Source organism: Osmerus eperlanus, chromosome 15 (assembly GCF_963692335.1).
Source record: "Osmerus eperlanus chromosome 15, fOsmEpe2.1, whole genome shotgun sequence".
In the NCBI taxonomy this organism is placed as follows: domain Eukaryota; kingdom Metazoa; phylum Chordata; class Actinopteri; order Osmeriformes; family Osmeridae; genus Osmerus; species Osmerus eperlanus.
In genome coordinates this window covers 13,026,120-13,045,823 of record NC_085032.1, presented here as the reverse complement: position 1 = coordinate 13,045,823, position 19,704 = coordinate 13,026,120, and the positions used below count along the sequence as shown (strand labels likewise).

Below are 19,704 nucleotides of genomic sequence, written 5' to 3'. Positions count from 1 at the left end.
ACATTCTTGGTGTTCTACTGCCCCTGTAGGCTAACATTTGCATGTACACCTGTCCAGATATATAGATGGAAAAGTACTTTGTTCATCCTCTAGGTGGAAATTGCGTACAGCCCCTGACCACATCATCTCTCATACCAGGTGATGAGCCTTTGCAGTCATCACCATTTTTGCAGGCAGTTACTTTTACTTCTATTACTCCACCTGTTTCTTGTGTGTGGATTTCATGCTCCAACAGTTGGTAGGCGGGACAGTATAGCATCAACAAAGTCATTGTGACACCGTAAGACCTATACAAGCTGAAATAATGATGTACTATAAAACTCAGGCTATTGAAATCCCTGGAGTCATAAGTCTTGACAGAGCACAAGACACAATGTATTTAACACAAACATGTAAGTAAACAAAGGTGCAAGCTTAATTAAATGTACACATGCAATGAGTACATATCAGTCTACATATTATACAGATTTAATATGTGACCAATACTGATGTCATTGCAACTATATAATACAATATTATATCCGTAATATTCAGAATCTGCGTTTAACAGGATTGGGTCATAAAATAACTAAAATTATATGCTTGATGCACAAAGTGCTTAACAACAGAACCTCATTTAAGAACTTTAAACCAAACTTAATGCATGCGTCAGTCTTTTTTCCCATGGCCTTTGAATGAATCCATGAAATTGAATGCCCCGATGTAGTCTCCTAAAAGAACTCCCAGTTTTGTGGGTAAAATGCTGTTAAAAGAAAGCACAACAAAGACTTGTAATACCAGTTTCCCAGACATGGATCAAGCCTAGTCTGAGATTAAAACAATTTTCAATGGAGATCTAAAGAAAATGTTTATCTTATTTAGGACTAAGCTTAATCCATGTCTGGGAAACTGGGCCATTATGCTTTAGTGACTGACATTTACTCCAATACAACAGTATGTTCCTATACGTATATAGTGAAACTCCCCATCTGAATTATTTCCTTTGATTCTTTGACTTGTTTTAGTTTGACACTTACTTTTTTAGGAAGATGATGATGTACAAACTCCGAGGTAGGTAGAGGTACACTTGGTCGGTCAGGATTGCAGAAACAATTTTTTTTACCACATAATTAGGCTGAAGGATGGGAAGGAAGGTTGGCCACCTGCAATAAACCATAATAATCACATTACCCATATTACTGATTTAAGGTGATTGATGATGAGGAATTATTTTAAGGATGAGTAGTACAGTTTGTTCTGTTAGTTCACACCTACTGCACTCACACAATAATTGCAATTAAGAAAAGAGATGAGCAAAGCTTGGAATACAGTATATTCAATAAATTGAGTGAGGTCAGCTCATGATTTGAATGTGGTTTAGGAAGGACAGGAAATGAGAAACAAACATACTTGGTACTGCAACCATCAAACATCCCTGTGTTGATGAAGAAGGGACACACAATGGTTGTCTTCACTCCCTCTTTCCCTGTAGCATGCATCTCCAGTGCCACCGACTCGGCAAAACCTACAGCCCCAAACTTACTAGAACAGTAATCTGAGTACACAGAAAATATTATGAGTTGTAATGTTGTGGATGATGTTGAAAAGTGAACAAACTGTCACTCCTGTATCTCCTACAAACTGAATTGTTAATGTACAAAGTTTGATAGATACAGTAGGGCGAAAAAAGAGTTTCAAACCTGCCAAGCCATTAACTCCAATAAGTCCAGCAGAACTAGCGATGCTCACCAAGTGACCATGGTTATTGGCTATCATGGCTGGGAGAAATGCTTTGTATGTCTGAGAGAAAAGTAAAAATAGTTATTGTCAAGGAGGTGGCAGAGGGGTCAAACAAAACTACATTTTGTGATATTTAAATTGTTTCATTAACAGTCAACTTGGTACTGGAGTTGGAAGAGCAGTATTTTAACTGTTACTATTATGCTATGGTTCACTCGAATCATTATTTGAACAAATCTTGGTTTTGTATTTGTATTTACATGTCTTTACAATTTAACACAAATGTGCTATGTATAGGCTACACAAGACATTTGATCTCATATTACACTTTAGTGGTTATTCATGACATAGCAAGCCAGCTTGAGAGTGCTAAGTGGGAAAACTGAATAAATATATAAAGGGATTCTAATAATAGCACTGTGGTAAAACTTTATCAATGTTGACTTCTGAAGAAGGCCTACTAGTTCTTACTCACCCAGAAGTGTGCCATAGTGTTCACTTCAACAGACTTTTCAATTAAATTGTCTGAGGCATCCAAGAATTTCCTGCCCGTCACAATTCCTGCATTGTTTATGAGGATGGTCACATCTCCGACTTCTCTTTTAACCTGACAATCAAAACAAGTTTTAAATGTTTTAGGACACAAACTGTAACCATCTGTTGCCTTTACATTTACATTTATGCATTTAGCAGACGCTTTTATCCAAAGCGACTTCCAAGAGAGAGCTTTACAAGAGCATAGGTCACTGATCATAACAACGAGATAGCCCCAAATTCTCTATTATTGGTATTGGGGTCAGATGGCTGAGCGGTTAGGGAATCAGGCTATTAATCAAAAGGTTGTTGGTTCGATTCCTGGCCATGCAAAATGAAGTGTCCTTGGGCAAGGCATTTCACCCTACTTGCCTCGGGGAGAATGTCCCTGTACTTACTGTAAGTCGCTCTGGATAAGAGCGTCTGCTAAATGACTAAAATGTAAGTTTAAAACATATGTTTCCCAAAAGGGGGGATTTTAAAAGAATCAAGATGATTTAGGTAGATTACTTCAAAAATGAATTTATACCTGGTCAGCTACTGTGTACACCTCCGTTCTGTTTCCGCAGTCGCAGGTGTACGTGTACACCTGGGAGGTGCCCTTCTCCTTCACCAGACGAGCAGTCTCTTTAAGTCCATCCACATTTATGTCCCACAGCACCAAATTGACATCCATGGATGTAAATGCAAGTGCCATAAGTCTTCCAATACCACTGCCTGCCCCTGTGATCAAGATAGTCTCTCCAGCTATGCTTTTTTTCCGCGTAGGAATGAAAAGCATTAGAAATGCCTCCAGATTGTAGTATATGGATAAGACCAGCAGTTGTAGTGTCTCCAGAAAGATATTCATCTTGAGAATTTAATAATTGGACAACCTACCTGAGTAAATTGCATTAAAAGTTAGTCTAATCTGTGAAACTGAACAGTTTAAGGTTGTGATAGGTCATCATTATTCACCTGTAGTTAATGATTGTGCCTGAACCAGGTTATTCTGACAGGTACATTTTGATCAATGTATTACATTAATGATCATAGGCTGTGCTATAACATCAAAATAACATACTTACACGAGCAAGAGCAGGAGAAACAAAAGAAAAAACAAAGTAAATGGCTTTTATAGGCGTGAGCAAAAATTTTTTTCCTGACCTTTGTACAATGGCATAGTATAGACACCTCATTTATCTCTAGACAAAGGTCATTATTACTGCCTTGGACGGTGAATAACCCTTCCTGTCCTGAAAGAATCGTGACTAATGTGACATCTGCCTTTAGTTCTATAGGACACAGGAAAAAATTGTGATTGTTATCAAAAGCGCACGTTTGATGATGGTGATGCTGGTGCATTATAGTGCTCAATGTAAGAAAATCAGAAAAGATCCAGTGAACCCTTCTCTTATCTATCTTTGGTATCCTGGATGTTGCAATTTGAACTTTCGAAGTTGTGGGATCTGAATGTAACCATTCGAATTGGAGATGCCTGAATGTAGATATATTTGAATTTCCAAAGCTTGATTTGTTTGGGGGGGGGGGGGGGGGGGGGTTACTGAATTTTACTGTTCGTATTTGACCAACCTGAATTTTTATTGAAATTCATATTTAAAACAAATATTTTAAAGAGGTGAAAACCAACACCGTTTAAATTTCAATATTAATTATTCCATGTCTTTTTAAATTCAAAACATTATGTCACTGATTTGCTTCAATAGATATCTGAACATGTATATTGCTCAACTCATCGGTTTAGCGATCAACTAAACTATGTTTTTATTAGTAATGTAGCAGTAATGTTTCCGGGTCATTACGTAGAAGGGGAGGGACTTCGTGACTGTATAAACGTTAAATCCGGACATGGTTCTTTCTCTTTGTTACCGGATAGGGCTGGAGGAGAACAGGTTCCTGGCTCACCGCTGTTCGCTACGATTTTTTAACGAATAAGTCGGTCAGGAATTTTTCAAGCATGGTAAGAATTTCTTAACGGGCTGATTACAGTATACGCTTGTTTATACCAATCCTGGCCAAGTACTACTAAAACAGTCACGCACATGTTGGTATGCACTCGTTCTTGTGAGCTACTAGCATAGCTACGTTTAGCTTCGGATAGTTGTCGTAAAGGCAGGCTTAATCTCACACTTAAATTCTCCCACATCCAGTTTTGAATCGGCTGAACATATCACACACGTACAATTCACAAGATTAATACTGATGAGTTGTTGGTCCCTTGCAGAGACTGCAACTTGTTGTCACTTTACGCACTGGCATACCACCGGCCAAACGCAAAGCATGCTGGGGTGTATTTGAAATGCTGTTTTTAAAACTTATAGAATTATTCTCAATGAAGCTTCTTGCTCATAAACTAAACACACGACATGCTTTTTATTTTTCCCGCAGGCATTTAAGGATACTGGTAAAGCGCCTGTTGAGGCCGAAGTGGCGATCCATCGCATCCGCATCACTCTGACCAGCCGTAACGTGAAGTCTCTGGAGAAAGGTAAACAGTCATGATGGTCGAACTTACTTAACGGTAACTGGTGATGAGGATAAACACTGTATGATTAATTTTGATTAAAAATACGCTATTCTGAGCCAAGCATTTGTAACCATCACTTGTTGATCATAGTGATGTTTCTCGTCATAATTTTGTTTTGTGTCCATAGTGTGCGCAGATTTGATCCGCGGTGCTAAGGAGAAGAATCTGAAGGTCAAGGGACCAGTCCGCATGCCAACCAAGGTATTGTGGTCATTATGGTTTTTGATGCATACAATTTGTACATGTAGCTTTTTAAATGTCAGATCTAGTAACTGTTACGACACTATTTACGCCATAGTTACCCTTTAATCTTAACGATGTATTCGATGAAGCTGTTCCAACATGAGTATTGGGGTTTTATTATTTTCACAACATGAATTTAGCAACGTTGTACAATCAGAGCCTGCTGTCCATTGTCTGTAAGCCCTGCTCATTGGTCAGTATGTTTCCCCTGCTTGTACTGCAGGACAATGGAACTTGACAATTTTTAGGCATGTTTCTAATCAACTTTGTTTTTCCAGACCCTGCGTATCACCACCAGGAAGACCCCTTGTGGAGAAGGATCCAAGACATGGGACCGCTTCCAGATGAGGATCCATAAGCGTCTGATTGATCTGCACAGTCCATCTGAGATAGTCAAGCAGATCACTTCAATCAGCATTGAGCCTGGAGTAGAGGTTGAGGTCACCATCGCTGACGCATAGACTTTTGCAGCTGCAATAAAAAGTTTAAATGGCATGCATGTGTTTGTCTTGTTATTAAAGGGAGAACTCATTTTAAGTAGGTGGAAAATTGCTACTTTGATCAAATTGCCATCACCCAAGTAGGTTATGTATATCTCAGTGGTTAGTTTGGTTCACAATGGCATGTGGTATTAAAGCTGGAATGTTGGCACTTGAACCGTTTGGTCAATCTAGTAGCAAAGGACCTACTGTTAAATGGTGCATTCAGCATTTTTAAACTTGACCCCAGACTTAGCCAGTGCAACAGTAACATCTCTGACAATATAAAGTATTTCTGAAGGGACAGCAACCATTTGGGATGTGCAATCTTAATTTGTGACGGATCTCAAACAAGGGTCAGTTTTGTAAGTACCACAAGAACGAACTAGTCTAGGGTTTCTTTGGTTGTAAAATCCTACTGGCAGTTATTTCTTCAATAGCCTGTTTCAATCAACTTTTTTTTGCTCTTCAATGGCGAAGTTTGAATAGGAACAAATATTAATAACATTCTTAACCAACGCTATTGTAATGACAATCTTGCCTTAACTTTATATAGTACATATTTGTCAGCTTTGTAGAGGATCACATTTAAACTAAAAATTTGGCAAATCGCACCCATAAACTGTGATTGCAACAAGCAGACTGTCTTCTCACTCGCCTTTTTTCTTACGTTTCTGACGTGCGTCACCGCCATCTACTGTTCAGGAGAGAGGTCAGTAGGCCAGACCAGAGCCATTTAAAAATAAATGAACACCCACTTGTTTCCCAAAGGAAGGGGACGAGAGCCCTACAGACCTCCCTAAAGTTCATTACTTGCAGATCGTCAGGAATATGTGTAGTGTTGATGCCACGTGACTGGCTGATTAGATATTTGTGTCACGAGCAGTTCAACAGGTGTACCTAATAAAGTGAACCTGGAGTCATGATAACAAGACATGATCGAATTCTAAATCGAGGAAGAAGATGACCGAACTTGCTGCAATATCCTCAATTTTGCCCCCCGAGGTATTTCCTTTGGAATTCGAAACATGTTATGTTTTATCATAATTGTTTGATCAATGTGCAGGATGCAGTGGCATATGAGTTTAAAGTAAATTGGTTATTTCCAGATGAAGATTGCTAGAGCCTGGATATACTATTGCTCAGCCCACATTTCCTTAGAGTGCAAGAATGTTTAATGGAAAAATTATCCATAACAAAGTTGTAGAATAATAATCAGCACTTTCCAGTGCTTTCGTTAAAAATCTCCCTATGTATTTGGGAAGCTTTGACAATTTACTGCCCCAATCAATAGCAGATACATCCATTCTCCCCATGCACATTTCTGCAATTTCCCCTCGGGAATCAGTATAGTACTTATATTACTACTACCACAATTTCACCGTTTAAACTTCATCCAGAGTTTTACAAGTCTATGCAGTCTTAAGTCAGTGTTTTTGGACCCTCACTGGGCTCAAATGCGAGTGCTACGTCTGTTAAATCTTCCCTGAACAAGGTAGCAGTGGATTTTTTTTTAAGTTGTTGCTGTCCCCACCATCACCACCAAGAGGTAGAAGATAACACAAGTCTGACCGTTTACTGATTTAGATGGCGGAAGCAGAGAGTGCAGGGCATCAACAACCGCTGAAAGTCTACCTTAGGATAAGGCCTTTCTTTCAGGATGAGATCTCTGACAATGAGGACCAGGTACACTACAATATATTCTACGATACTTTAATCCTAATGTTGTTGTCATTTGATCCCCATAAGTATTATGAGCATGGTTACTAAAGGCCCCTCCTTTAGTGCAGCCTTTGTTATTCTGGGGCTGTTGAGAGTACTTGATGGGTAGCTTTGTGATTTCAAGGTTGCTTACATTTTAGTTGGGTGGTGGCATGTATTGGCCTAGTTGAAAATGCTATCATGTGACCACTTAATTTACCCATAGAAGCTTGGATTAACATGCACGTCATAACATTTGTCTCCAGGGTTGTGTGGTGCTTGAGAATGGTCAGACTGTGTCCTTGCATGCTCCTAAGGGCTCTTCCACTATGAAGAACAGTGATAAAGGCATTGGCCAGGCCATTCACAAATTCACTTTCTCTCAGGTGGGAACTAAATATATTATACAATGTGCTGGGAAGTTGCGTTTCACTGCCCACAACAGTTTAATGTTAGTAGTAATAAAGCTACAGATAACAATCTGTCCCTAGCATGTGTCTCATCATGTATAGACGCATACACACATACATTGACAATGCATGTTTTGTAGACACTGACAGGAAAGTTAGTAGACATTCAGGCTGCCAATTTGAACATCTAAAATCAATGTGGGACACTACCTCAAAGGATCAAGATATGCAGATAACCTTTTATAAAACTGCTTTTAGATATTTGGGCCCGAGTCGAAACAGACTGAAATCTTTGAAGGTACCATTAAAGACCAAGTGTACCACTATCTGGAGGGCAAGAATGCCCTAATTTTTAGCTATGGTGTGACCAATGCTGGCAAAACCCACACAATACAAGGTAAGTTGGAACATTCCATAATAGTCTATGATGAGCAATTCTGTATGAAAGTGTTTTGTTCTTGTTTTAGGAACACAGATCGACCCTGGAATTCTGCCTCAATCACTCAATGTCATCTTCCAACATATTATCGGGAGACAGTATGAGGACCTGGATTTGAAACCATATCTCAACAACGATGTCCAAAATTTATGTCCTGACCAGGTCAAACAAGAGATTAACGATAAAGCAGCCATATTTGCACTGCTTAAAGAGGTGAGGTGTCTTTGTGCTAATTGTGATTTCTAGTGTAGCTCACATTGAGATGCAATGTGCAAAGTTCCGCTCAATTGGGTGCATTTAATCAGCAGACATCAGTGAATTGTCTGCTTTCTGTTCATGTGAGCCTAGATCTAAACTAGGAAGGTGGAGCCAGTTTGGTCATGAACCATTTAGTCATTTTACAACATTAACCCTTGCTAGGATAGACTAATGCATTTTACTACGATGACTTGAATGAATTGATAAAGCCTTTTTTTTTTTTACAATGAAACATTTTCCACCCTTTTTGGTCCAACTTAATTCCGACTCCACATCCGAACAGGAGAGTGAGCCTTTGAGAGTCAGGGTAGGTTCATCAGACAGCTGTGCTTACTCCACCGCAAGCCTGGACTCCTCTTCAGGGGGTAACGGTCTCACAGGTACTGGATATAACATCCACACTTAACTGCTTTTTTTTACAGTATGCCTCGTGAAAAGAATATTGTTACTATGGTTTCATCTGTTTCCTAAAGCTGACTTGGCAAATACACCTGAGAGGGATGACTGCCAGTTTGCCCTGTGGGTGGCATTCTATGAGATCTACAACGAGAATATTTTTGACCTGCTCCAGCCTCCCTCCTCCAGGAACAAGAAGCGTACTGCTCTGCGAGTGTGTGAAGACGGTGTGGGGAACTCTTACGTTAGAGGTGGGGAATCATCCCTGGGTTTTTCTTTATTATTCATCCATTTTCGTTACAGTACATCATTAATCAAAAATATATTCAATTTTTCCCTCATCAAGCTGCATACAATACCCCATGATTCAGCAGGAAATGCAGAATAATCTCAGTTCACATTTCAGATTTAAAGTGGATTAATGTCCAGAATTCAGAGGAGGCACGCAAGATTCTCAGAGTTGGAAATAAAAACCGATCTGCTGCTTCCACCAAAATAAACCAGTCATCAAGCAGAAGGTAGACTTTCAAATAAGGGAATACTATTTTTTAATTTTCAATGTTTTCTGTTGCTGAGAATTGAAAAACTACTTTCTGTTAAAGCCACAGCATATTTACGATGAAGTTGCTCAAGATGTATGGCACTGAGGTTCAGACGGTTTCAGAGTGAGTTTGGTTACAGTTCACATGCTAAATTGTTTCTTGTAATGTTGGAAGTTTTTGGGGGATAATGACAATTTACCAAGCATTTAACCTCCCCCAGGCTCTCTCTTTGTGACCTAGCTGGCTCTGAAAGATGCAATAAAACCAAGACGTTTGGGGAGAGGCTGAAAGAGGCAGGAAACATCAACACTTCCTTGCTTATCCTTGGCAAATGCATTGCAGCAATGCAGAACAGACAAAGTGACAGGTAGCATATTTGACCCAATCACAGCAGCAATATCATGTGACGCTATCTTATTAGTTTGAATATTTAAAAAAAAATGCAATGGATGACAATTCCATGTCATCCTCTTGACAGAGTGAAGACCAGCTACATTCCATTCAGAGAGAGTAAACTAACAAGGCTCTTTCAGTCTTTTTTGTGTGGGAAGGGAAAAACGTCTATGATCGTCAACATAAACCAGTGTGCATCTACCTATGATGAAACTCTCCACGTCATGAAGTTCTCTGCTGTTGCTAAACAGGTTAGTTTCTCTGCCTAGCTGGTACCCTCTGAGGCATCCACAATGCAGCAACTTTGCTGTGTGACACATTACAATTGCTTGTCTATTTCACATTGCGCAATTGTCACCTTTTGCTTGTCAAAAGATGCAGAAGCACGGACATGAACAAAATAAACCTGCCTCTACTAAAACTTAACCCTTAATGCACAGTACTTTGCTTTGAATGCCCTAGGTGGTCCAGGTTATTCCAACCAAATCCCTGGAATCTTTAGCCCCAAGACTGGTTGGATGGGATGGCAAGCTTCTACTGAAGAATGGGGTCATCGATAACCAAGCTCTGGAGAGCTACCTGTCTGAGGATGAGCTGCTGGATGAAGAGGAGGCTGATGTCTCCATTTTGCCCCAGGAGGTACAACCACAGCTGGTCACCACACTTCTCACTGAGGCCTCCAATGAAATGCATTCTTCCATCCTTTTGTCAGTTTTTAAAATAATTATCAAAGGCTTGCTGTGACCAATCCAGTTGGGTTTGTGATGACCTGAAAGGTATTTTTTCAATTGAAAAATGTGTTTAGTTAAGTTTTCCAATCCTTTAAAAAAAAAATCATGTAAAATGTGTCCAGATAATGTGTAACATGTTATGTTTTTGTGAACTCCACACACCAGGAGCTAATGAATGTGATTGAGAACCTCAGGACGAAACTTTTGGCTGAGCGGAAAAAAAACCTGATCCAGGAGATTGAGATTCGCAATGAAATGGGAGATGCTATGTTGCAGCAACTCATGGAGGGTGAAGAACTTCAAAAGTAAGGGGTGCAAACATCACACAACTACCTAGAACATTAGTATGGGGAGGGGTGGGGGTAGTTTTAGAAGAGCTTGGTACACCACAACACGGTTAAATTGATTCTTACTTTGGACACCCTCCTTAGCTGGAAGGTTGCAAGATGTCTTTATGTTCTAAATGTGAACACATATAGGAACTGGTATCTGTGAGGGTGTAATTGTTCAGTCGTCAGATGGCAGAGATGAAGGAGAGCTACCAGGAGAAGATGGAAAACACGTTTGAGATGTACAAGGATGCCCTTAAGGAGCATGCTTACCAGTGTGCGCTTGCTCGTGTGGAAGATGACTATGTCCCATTGGCAGTATTATTTGCTGAACAGGATAAAGTAGAGGTACTGTATGCTCGCTATGGTTAAACCATTACTGTAAACTATTGACATGGCCTGTAAACATGTACATTCAGCAAGTTGTCAACATTTTCTCTTAATGCTGAATGCAGTGTCAAAGATGTATTCAAATAAAACATTTTGTGAAGGAGCTGAATCACAAGATGGCTGAGATGGAGAACAAGTTGGCTGCAACCAGAATGGTTCCATCCTGTGTTTCAACACAAGACGACTCCTGCCAGACACTGGACCCCTCACAACTAAATGTTCAAATGGGTGAGCTCACTGTCCAGCATTTCAGTTGTACTACAGAAAGGTGCCTTGCAGTTTTAGAGCTGTTAACATTTAAAATGATACTCCAATCTAATGAATTCACTTTCACAGATTCAGAGAGATGCAAAGTTCTTTGTGAAGAAAAACGTTCCATAGAGAAACTCTGTGAAGAGAAAGAACAAGTAAGTATTGGTAATGTACTTGGCCATATGACAGAGTAAAAAAACATAAGTCTCCTCGTTGGTTATTACGTTCATATTTAGCTGTCTGTATTTGAGCCTTGTTTGCAATCACTCATGACTAATTTAGTATGTCTGTTTCCAAGTTAATTTCAGTTCTACAAAATAAGTTGATGGAATTGAATGAAACATTTCAAGAGGCATTAGCAAATTCCGCAGCTCTACAGAAAAAGCTGGAGGAGCAGGTATTAACATACAGTTAATATTGACTGCAAAGTGGTTATCAATAATAATCATTCTTATTAGAAACTTTAAAGGTATTTTCATAAAGTGTCAATTTTGGATGAATGAGACTAGTTCAATTTCAGTTGTGTTAAGTGGTGGATGGGATGTGACATTTCAGAAAATTGGTTCATTTGCCAAAACACTATTTTAGAAACCTTGTCCCCCTTTAGGATCACCATCTAGACGGGATACGGAAAGAGAATATGGAGAAGGATGAGGAGGTTGCCTTTTTAAAAGCGGAGCTGGCCAAGCCAAGCAAGAAATCTCCAATCCGAACCAGACGGGGACTGCTTGCCAACATTAAGGACGCTGTGACGTCACCACGGAAGAGCACCGTCTGTAAGACGCTGAGGAAATCCTCCAGGACCACGTCCTTGCTGAAGAAGCCCTCCCAGTAGAATTTATCCTTTCAATATTAATGTTTCTGATGTGAATGTTTATTTTAACTGAAATAAAATAAAATCATTTATCATTTTCCTTCTCTCAAACTAAAGCAGACCTTGTGGTAGAAATGCCGGTTAAGGCTACCAAATGTGTGCATTGGGGTCTAAACGTGTGGAATAGGAGTGAACCCTAAACTGTGGACCAATGGCTGATCTGTTAAACCTTTTTCAAACGGCTTAGGTGGGCCATTCTAGGTGCTTGCAATATAACTTGTTTTCACTGTGAATTTCACAAGAACATCAAAGGTTAATAATTTCAAATGTCTAGCAAAACTTTGTGTGTGTGCCTGACTGCTCTGGCACAAATGTGTACATTCATGGTCAAAGGACTGTAAACCTTAAATGAACCTCAAGTTAGCCTGAGGACAATGCTCTCAAAAGATGGCACAAAGGCTATTGTGAGAGTCCATTAGTTTACTGAGGGATGTCACAAGTAGTCCTACTGTACATAACCATGCTTCAGTTAATAACATGTTCATATATTTGAAATGTAACAACCTTTTACACTGTGCAAAAGGAAATACAATAGTCCTTTTATCTGGTTTCAGTGTACAGCATTCAGTCAGCCAGATCTCTTTGATAGTATAAATTGTAAGGACACAAAACCAGCTTTTTCTCCATTCACCATCAGCATTCACTGAAAGGGATGTTGGTGATGGTGAGGCTACCAGTTCTTGCACAGTAGCGTGTGCAATGCCTAAGGAGTCATGGATAATGTGATTAGCAGTTGGGGCAAGCCTGCATCACTGCAAAGGGGTCAATCGCTGGATTATCACTCATACTTAGGACTTAGCTCTAGTATCCCATGCACTCTTTTTTATCACCTGCAAATCTTTTATACATCCATATTTTTGGTGGGAATAATTACGAAAGGATCTTATTGGAAAACATTAATGTGTGCCATCTTTGAGTTTACAAGTGTTTGGTGAAAAGTTATGCAGTAGAACTTGTAGTGTTCAAATAGTAGACGAGCAATGGGCTTCTCTCTGTCCTGACCACGGAGCAACAACTGAGGGGTCCAGCTTGATAGTGAGAGGAAAACTGGTGGTTTGAAGAGCAGGTGGGCTTTCCTTTCCCCTGCAGTGACGGAGCTTGTCAATCAGCCCAAATGCCTCTTTTAAACAACAAAGTGGGTGATGATGGCACTGCCAGAACACCAGATACCTTGGAAGAAGGGAAAGCTCTTGTTGAGTCATTGATTAAGGTAAGAGACTCTCTCAGATTCTTATCAAACCACATACTGTAGACAACATTGCTAATAATAATTTTTACTACCATTTCACAGCATCTGTATGTCTCACTGTCATGTGTAACAGTGGTATTACTCGCACATCTGACTTGGGATGATTGACATATGATGTAAATGGAGAAATGGGACCAAGTATCTTCACAAAATGTATTATGAGAACATGGTGCAGGTGTACATAGCCATGTTGCAGATAATATATATAATTTACATTCTGATATCTCAATATTGTTGTAGATATATGTAACTTATGTTAATGTAAGTATTTAAAAGGTTGTGTGCCTTTATACTTGCGGTGTAGTCACAGAACGTTTTTTCTGTTACACATCTCAAAGCAAAGACACACTTACATATCCCCGTGGGTAAAAAAAGCACTCTCAAAAGAACTGACCTTATTAATTGCATCAGGTCCAGTATCCACTAGATGCTTTGTATGAGCTTGTTAGATGGTACAGTGGCGGTCATCTTTTTCACTTCTTTAGTTGTTGATTTATAGGGTATCTCCAGGTTAGGGTTTAGTTTACATTTGCTCCTAATTTAACCAATTAGAATTATTCATAAGGTTAATTCAAACGTATTCATTCATTTTCCTTTTAGTTTGAATAAATATTAGCATCAATAGAGAATGTAAATTTATAAAATAGCCCATTTATCAGAAACTGTAGCTAAATCATAATTAAGCATCTTGGTACTCTTACCAAGATTGAACCTGGAACATTGTTGTATGTGTTTTTTTTTGTTGTTTTTTTTTAAAGAAACAATTTTTGCGTGTGAAGTTAGTATATAGTTCATGAACTTAAATTCCCCAGTGATTTTTGCTTGCAACCAATTCTGATCCATCTTACAATGAAGTGTCCCACTCTTGCAGGTTAATTTGATTACAATGTCCTTACAAGGTCCTTGGGCTTATCCAAATATAGATCTGTGACAATCCGATTATTAGTCATATTTGTCATGTTAACCACATGATCATCTATAAGCTCTGGAGGTCTATTAATAACAGTGATGATTTGGATATGTTTGAATCATCACCCCAATGTTTCTCAAAGGACTATATTATTTATGAATATGTTTGTCTTAATAGAATGCAGATTATTGATGATTATTTCAGACTGTTCATTAGTAATGAATTGATTCTGAATGGCCAGTTATTGTGCACGTAAACTGAGTTGCCATAAGAAAAAAGAGCAATAGCTCATAGGAGTGAGCTATTTAGTGAAGTCTTGTGGATAAAATAGTGATTGGATTTCATTTTCTGATGCCATATAGGCTTCCATTCTTTCATCCTAGTTCATATGTCCAATCTTTATCCTCCTAGAAAGCTATACTCACAGTACAATAAATCTACTTTAATCCTTTGCTTTTTGATTAATTTACACTTTTTGACTACATGTTTTTTTGGTTTGATTGTTTTTCTGCTTCAGGTGGTGGCGTGTTATCGGCACCTGGCTTCATGTGTGGGCGGGAGCACAGACGAATTGAAACTGCGAGAAGAGTTGAGGCAAACGAGAGAGAAGGCCCAAAATCTCAGTGTGGCAAACCGTCAGCATCTCACAGCACGACTACGGGACAAAAGTCTGACCCCAGAGGAGCGAATGGAGATGGAGCTGTTATGGGTGGCTTTCTCCTCCAGTCTGGAACTCCTCTATGCTGACATGTGTAAAGTCTGTAACATGGGTAACATCTTTCCCCTATCCAAAAGCAATGCCTTAGTGCAGACTGGCATTCAAGGTAAGCATTAACCAATTTATCAGTATTTGAAGATGAACTGACATAGTGTTTTTGGTAGTTCATCCTTAGAACCAGTACTTATCAACATAGCTACATAATATAAAGCTGCTAAATGACAAAATGTAAATGTAATATAATTGAATAACCGAAAACTGTCAAGATTTAGCTTTAGTACACAGGTCAGGATGTACCTGTTTTACCATTTTGTAGTACATATTTCCTTTTTGTCTGCACATCCATATTGACTCAAGCTATCCCTATCCTATCACACATGTCTATACTACTGTCATCGGCTTATAACTCCAAATGAAGAGTTGATTATGACCAGGGAGCGGTTTGATTAAATCACTCTCTTCTGCTTTTATCGCATCTGTTCCTTGTTGTCCAGGAGAGACCGCTGGGGTGGCAGCTCGGGCACTCAGTCTTCCAGACTTAACCGATTCCAAGGTCCCTGAGAACGTGGAGGAAGTGGAACAAAGCCAGTTGGAGGAGGAGATATCCCGGGTGGACCTCATGATTGAGGACATGGAGCTGAAGGTCAACGTTCTTCGCTGGACGGTGGAGCCACGTGGACCAAAGTACACCGACCCAGTCAGCTCTGACAGCGCCTCGCTGACCATGTTCTCTGTAGATGAAGAGGATCCTGGCCACCAGCGCCTCTGCCAGCCCAGCCAGATCTTTATATTGTTGTTGCTGTGTGGTGTCGCTGTGGTAGCAGCCGTGTTGTCTGTCTGCGTGGTCTATTTCTCCTGAGGATCATCACAAAGTGATCACATCATTTCTACAGTATAAGCCTCAAAAGGCTGTGTGTGTGAACCATATACTGCCATAAATAGCAAAGGGTACTGTATACACCAATTTAACAACTCCTTAAGTCCCACAGGGTGGCATACGATCCATAGAACCTTTTCTATTTTAGCTTTTTTCAATGCATTTTGCACACTGTTCGACCAATTCTGCTGAAATTGTGCATGCCAACAGGAATGCTTGTTGTGATGATGTAACACGTTACATTGTCAGCCAGATCGACCACCTGCTAGAGCTGCTCAAATGAGAGGGACACCAATCTAACTCCTGCACCTCTGCAGAGTTAATGCTCTAGAGTAATGACTTCACTTAAGACTTGTCGCTTACTTGTATGTACTTTGCTTCTTGAGTCGTTTAATTCTCTCATGATATGATTTTGTAGAAGAGATACAGTATCCCTGTACTTTTCTAAATCTGCATCTGTTCAATTTCTGTCTGGCACTTAGAGGCATTTCTCATATCTACATAAATATTAAATAATGTAGATATGTTTTTGCAAGGCAAAGCACTTTTTTCTATGTATAGTCATGGTTTCATTGACAATTCAATGTGTTAGGGTAACACAGCCAACTGAGTACTTAGGGGACTACACTGTACAGTTTACACAAGATGACATACGTTTAATTGTAACACTTAAAAAAAAAAAATCTGAATAGCAACAATGGACAATTGTTAGAGTATACATACAAACATGCATATTAACTGTTGTGAATATTAAATCAGTAGGTTTTGAAAATTACAACGTTTACCTGCATTGACATTTTTTGTATAAATATTTGGGCGATCGTTCATTCAACATCGAACAAACACGGAATTCTCACGGAACACTCTGATTCGTCTAGGTCGTGACCCGGAAGTTTTCGTAAGTCTAACCGAAAGTCATATTCAAGAAATGTTGCCATTGAGACTTAGTATTGTTGTCTGCTGTTGAGAGGAAACAACTAGTAATAGCGCAAGTTAGAATTTTGACATGTCACTGAAACACAGATTTGGGTTTAACTCGCGGATATACACAAAATATGCATTGTATTCGGAGCATCAACGCATGTGTAGAAAAAATACATGTATCACTTCACCTGCACTTCCATCCAAAACTTTCTGGACAGCTGCTGTAGCTAGCTCACGATATGATCCTGCCTTTAACGCCTACAAACAACACTGGAAGGTAAAAGTAATCACACGATTGACAGAACATCAGTGTTTCCCGAGGATCCAATTTTCAAGAGGTATGTGGCAGTTTTTTTTAACTAATTTATTTATTTTGAAAGTTGGTCTCAGTGACCAAGCCTCATGAAATTATGCTTTCAATAACCATCAACACTATCAATGCCAACAAAAGAGCTGGAAACCCATATGAAAGTACCTGGACGTTGTATTTCTAATTAAATTCAATCTTAATCTCAAATTAGCCTAATGATACAATTGATCGTACTTGTTTAAAAACCTAACGACGACTGAGCATTTAAGGCACTAAAAACAGGCTCTGCTCTGCGCTCCCCTCTTAATAATAACCAGTTCATAATAGTAATGTTACACAATAGGTATGCTTTGATGTTGTTTTTTATATGGATATGTGTGATGATTACAGGAATGACCACATCGATCAATACTCTGCAGTATGATTTGAAAACCGACATGACAAAGTCTGGTAGCCGAAAACTATTTTTTGATACCCATGCAGTGGTTCGACTTCTTGAAGACAATGGTTTGTTTCTTAAACTGAAGTATTATTCTATTGATAAAAAAATTAGCTGTTTTTACATATAATGCCTTTCAATGCACGCACATATCTAATCAAGGTTTATATATATACATATTTCAACAGGCTTTAGCCCCCAGCAATCTGAGGTTATAATGAAAGTGCTGGTGAGGACAACAAACTCCAACATGGATACAATCTATAATGATATAGTTACCAAAGTGCAGCAGGTGAGAATCTGTGTGTTTGCTATTTCACATTATTCATAGACTTATAACAGTGAGTCATAAAAAAACATCTAACCATCTTTGGCATGGCAGGAGATTCTGTTGCAGAGGGTGATGTCTCAAATTGCATCTGTAAAAAAAGACATGATTATTCTTGAGAAAAGTGAGTTTTCTACTTTGTTGGCAGAGAATGAGGTGAGTGGTTCTATCTAAACATTTGTCATCCTTAAACATGGCCATCACACATATCCCATTTCCAAGCTGAAAATGTATACTAAATGTAATTGACCAAAAGTTGTGTATTATTATGATTCAAATTCTTCACACATATATAGGAGATGTACTTAAAATATGGTTCTTTTTGTGTAACATTTTATATTAAATTCCATGTAACAATGTTTTACCTGTTTTTTATTTATTTTTTTACAGAAAGTTAAGACGGAACTATTGCATCTGAAAGTGCAATTGTCTGTAAGTGTTAATCAGTTACTAACCATAATTGTGAGTTATCATCACTTTACATGACCTTTTGTAAGAGCAGAAATGTAGAACTATGTGATGCTCCACCCCAACTTTTCAGGACATGATGAATAAAATACGATTAGACAACATCTTGAATATGCATTTGGAGAAGAGCAGAATAAAAGAAATGGTAATGTTTCCCTAATTATACTGAAAGTGTATATTGCTGTATCCTTAAAAAAAATCACAAACTATATATATTAGTTTCAGTCAAACCAATAAGAATAGAGGTTAAAGTCAATACAATAATGTTTAGATCCTTCTGATATTTTGTTTTTCAGAAATCAGAGCATGAGAAAAGGCTTCTGGAGACACAAACTAATATCATGGAAATGGTTAGTAGTGTACAAAAGGTAGTAGTTGGCATATTTTGTCTAGCTAGCCGACCATTCAGGCAGCCGGCTTACTAGCATATCCTACTACCTAGCAAATGTAGCTAGGTTAGCTACATGCTTTTTGGATAAAATGAGGAATACTTGAATAAATCATGGCAATACCAGTAGATTGCTTTGCTTATTTTATTATTTTATATCTTACAGGATAGGGCTAAACAGCTCCTAGTTAACGTATCTTTAGTCTAATACCTTGTCTTGCCTGTTGTAGAATGCAGAGCAAGATCGCCATTTGACTCAAAGCAACATCAAAATCGACACAGAAGTGGCAGGATTAAAAACCATGTTGGTATCTCACAAACTTGACACAATCAAATACCTTGCAGGTAAAACATGAAAAATGTGTACTATATTAATATATTCACACAGACATAATTTATTCGCAAGATTCTTTTGATGTGGTTGTTCTGTTCCCAACCATATGTAACTTTCCAAATACAGAACATGTAGAACTACATTCATTTAAATAAATGGGTATGTAGCTTAACAAATGGCCTCTTCTTTTACAGGTTCAGTTTTCACCTGTCTTACAGTGGTTCTTGGATTTTATCGACTTTGGATGTGATTCTGCATGTTGGGCATGTGACTGCCACAGCCATTTAGCTGGAAAAAAGTATTTGTACATAATATTTTGTTTAAATGATGAGGAAAAAGTATTGAATGTATATTTGTGTTTTTCTGAGGTGGTTTGGCTTTTTAGTTTTATGACTGTAAAAACGGCAAAAAAAAATTACACGAGCATCCAGCATGTTCAAAGCTAAGATTGAAATGTTTCAAAAGATTTAATTATGAGGACAATGCTTGTTCTTACCTGCAACTGGACGGAAATAAATCCTTTTAAAAAATCAAAAAGGTTT

The 19,704-nt window shown here is 38.7% G+C and overlaps 5 protein-coding genes and 1 non-coding gene across 7 annotated transcripts; 5 read left to right on the top strand and 1 right to left on the bottom strand.

Moving 5' to 3' along the window:
- Window positions 1-223: 223 nt before the first annotated feature.
- sdr16c5b (short chain dehydrogenase/reductase family 16C, member 5b) lies at window positions 224-3,119 on the bottom strand. The gene is made up of 6 exons (XM_062479335.1): window positions 2,783-3,119; window positions 2,195-2,326; window positions 1,680-1,779; window positions 1,390-1,534; window positions 1,017-1,142; window positions 224-742 (listed from the first exon to the last, which is right to left on the bottom strand). Exons 1-6 carry the CDS (start codon window positions 3,101-3,103, stop codon window positions 649-651), a joined length of 918 nt encoding a protein of 305 aa, XP_062335319.1. The 5' UTR covers window positions 3,104-3,119; the 3' UTR covers window positions 224-648.
- Window positions 3,120-4,062: 943 nt separating this feature from the next.
- On the top strand, window positions 4,063-5,518 carry rps20 (ribosomal protein S20). Its single transcript, XM_062480166.1, has 4 exons — window positions 4,063-4,213; window positions 4,642-4,741; window positions 4,908-4,981; window positions 5,302-5,518. Exons 1-4 carry the CDS (start codon window positions 4,211-4,213, stop codon window positions 5,482-5,484), a joined length of 360 nt encoding a protein of 119 aa, XP_062336150.1. The 5' UTR covers window positions 4,063-4,210; the 3' UTR covers window positions 5,485-5,518.
- On the top strand, window positions 4,780-4,842 carry LOC134035424 (small nucleolar RNA U54). Its single transcript, XR_009932364.1, has one exon. It is a non-coding gene; the product is annotated as a small nucleolar RNA U54 (small nucleolar RNA).
- An 871-nt stretch (window positions 5,519-6,389) lies between the features above and the next one.
- zgc:56231 (uncharacterized protein LOC406257 homolog) lies at window positions 6,390-12,261 on the top strand. Of its 2 annotated transcripts, none has more exons than XM_062480270.1 (18): window positions 6,390-6,507; window positions 7,090-7,188; window positions 7,470-7,589; window positions 7,872-8,010; window positions 8,081-8,265; window positions 8,594-8,690; window positions 8,784-8,957; window positions 9,113-9,224; window positions 9,309-9,371; window positions 9,469-9,615; window positions 9,727-9,892; window positions 10,104-10,280; window positions 10,538-10,677; window positions 10,884-11,049; window positions 11,193-11,319; window positions 11,428-11,498; window positions 11,642-11,740; window positions 11,951-12,261. In XM_062480270.1, exons 1-18 carry the CDS (start codon window positions 6,466-6,468, stop codon window positions 12,176-12,178), a joined length of 2,352 nt encoding a protein of 783 aa, XP_062336254.1. In that variant the 5' UTR covers window positions 6,390-6,465; the 3' UTR covers window positions 12,179-12,261. The 2 variants fall into 2 exon arrangements, with proteins under 2 accessions (XP_062336254.1, XP_062336255.1); XM_062480271.1 differs by lacking the exon at window positions 6,390-6,507 and adding an exon at window positions 6,893-6,997.
- Window positions 12,262-12,974: 713 nt separating this feature from the next.
- Window positions 12,975-16,741, top strand: rgs9bp (regulator of G protein signaling 9 binding protein). The gene is made up of 3 exons (XM_062480369.1): window positions 12,975-13,427; window positions 14,894-15,200; window positions 15,589-16,741. Exons 1-3 carry the CDS (start codon window positions 13,332-13,334, stop codon window positions 15,951-15,953), a joined length of 768 nt encoding a protein of 255 aa, XP_062336353.1. The 5' UTR covers window positions 12,975-13,331; the 3' UTR covers window positions 15,954-16,741.
- Window positions 16,742-16,875: 134 nt separating this feature from the next.
- On the top strand, window positions 16,876-19,693 carry mcur1 (mitochondrial calcium uniporter regulator 1). Its single transcript, XM_062479595.1, has 9 exons — window positions 16,876-17,233; window positions 17,596-17,712; window positions 17,833-17,936; window positions 18,027-18,128; window positions 18,363-18,404; window positions 18,514-18,585; window positions 18,737-18,790; window positions 19,059-19,173; window positions 19,357-19,693. The coding sequence occupies exons 1-9, from the start codon at window positions 16,978-16,980 to the stop codon at window positions 19,410-19,412; spliced, it is 918 nt and encodes a 305-aa protein (XP_062335579.1). The 5' UTR covers window positions 16,876-16,977; the 3' UTR covers window positions 19,413-19,693.
- Window positions 19,694-19,704: the final 11 nt, after the last annotated feature.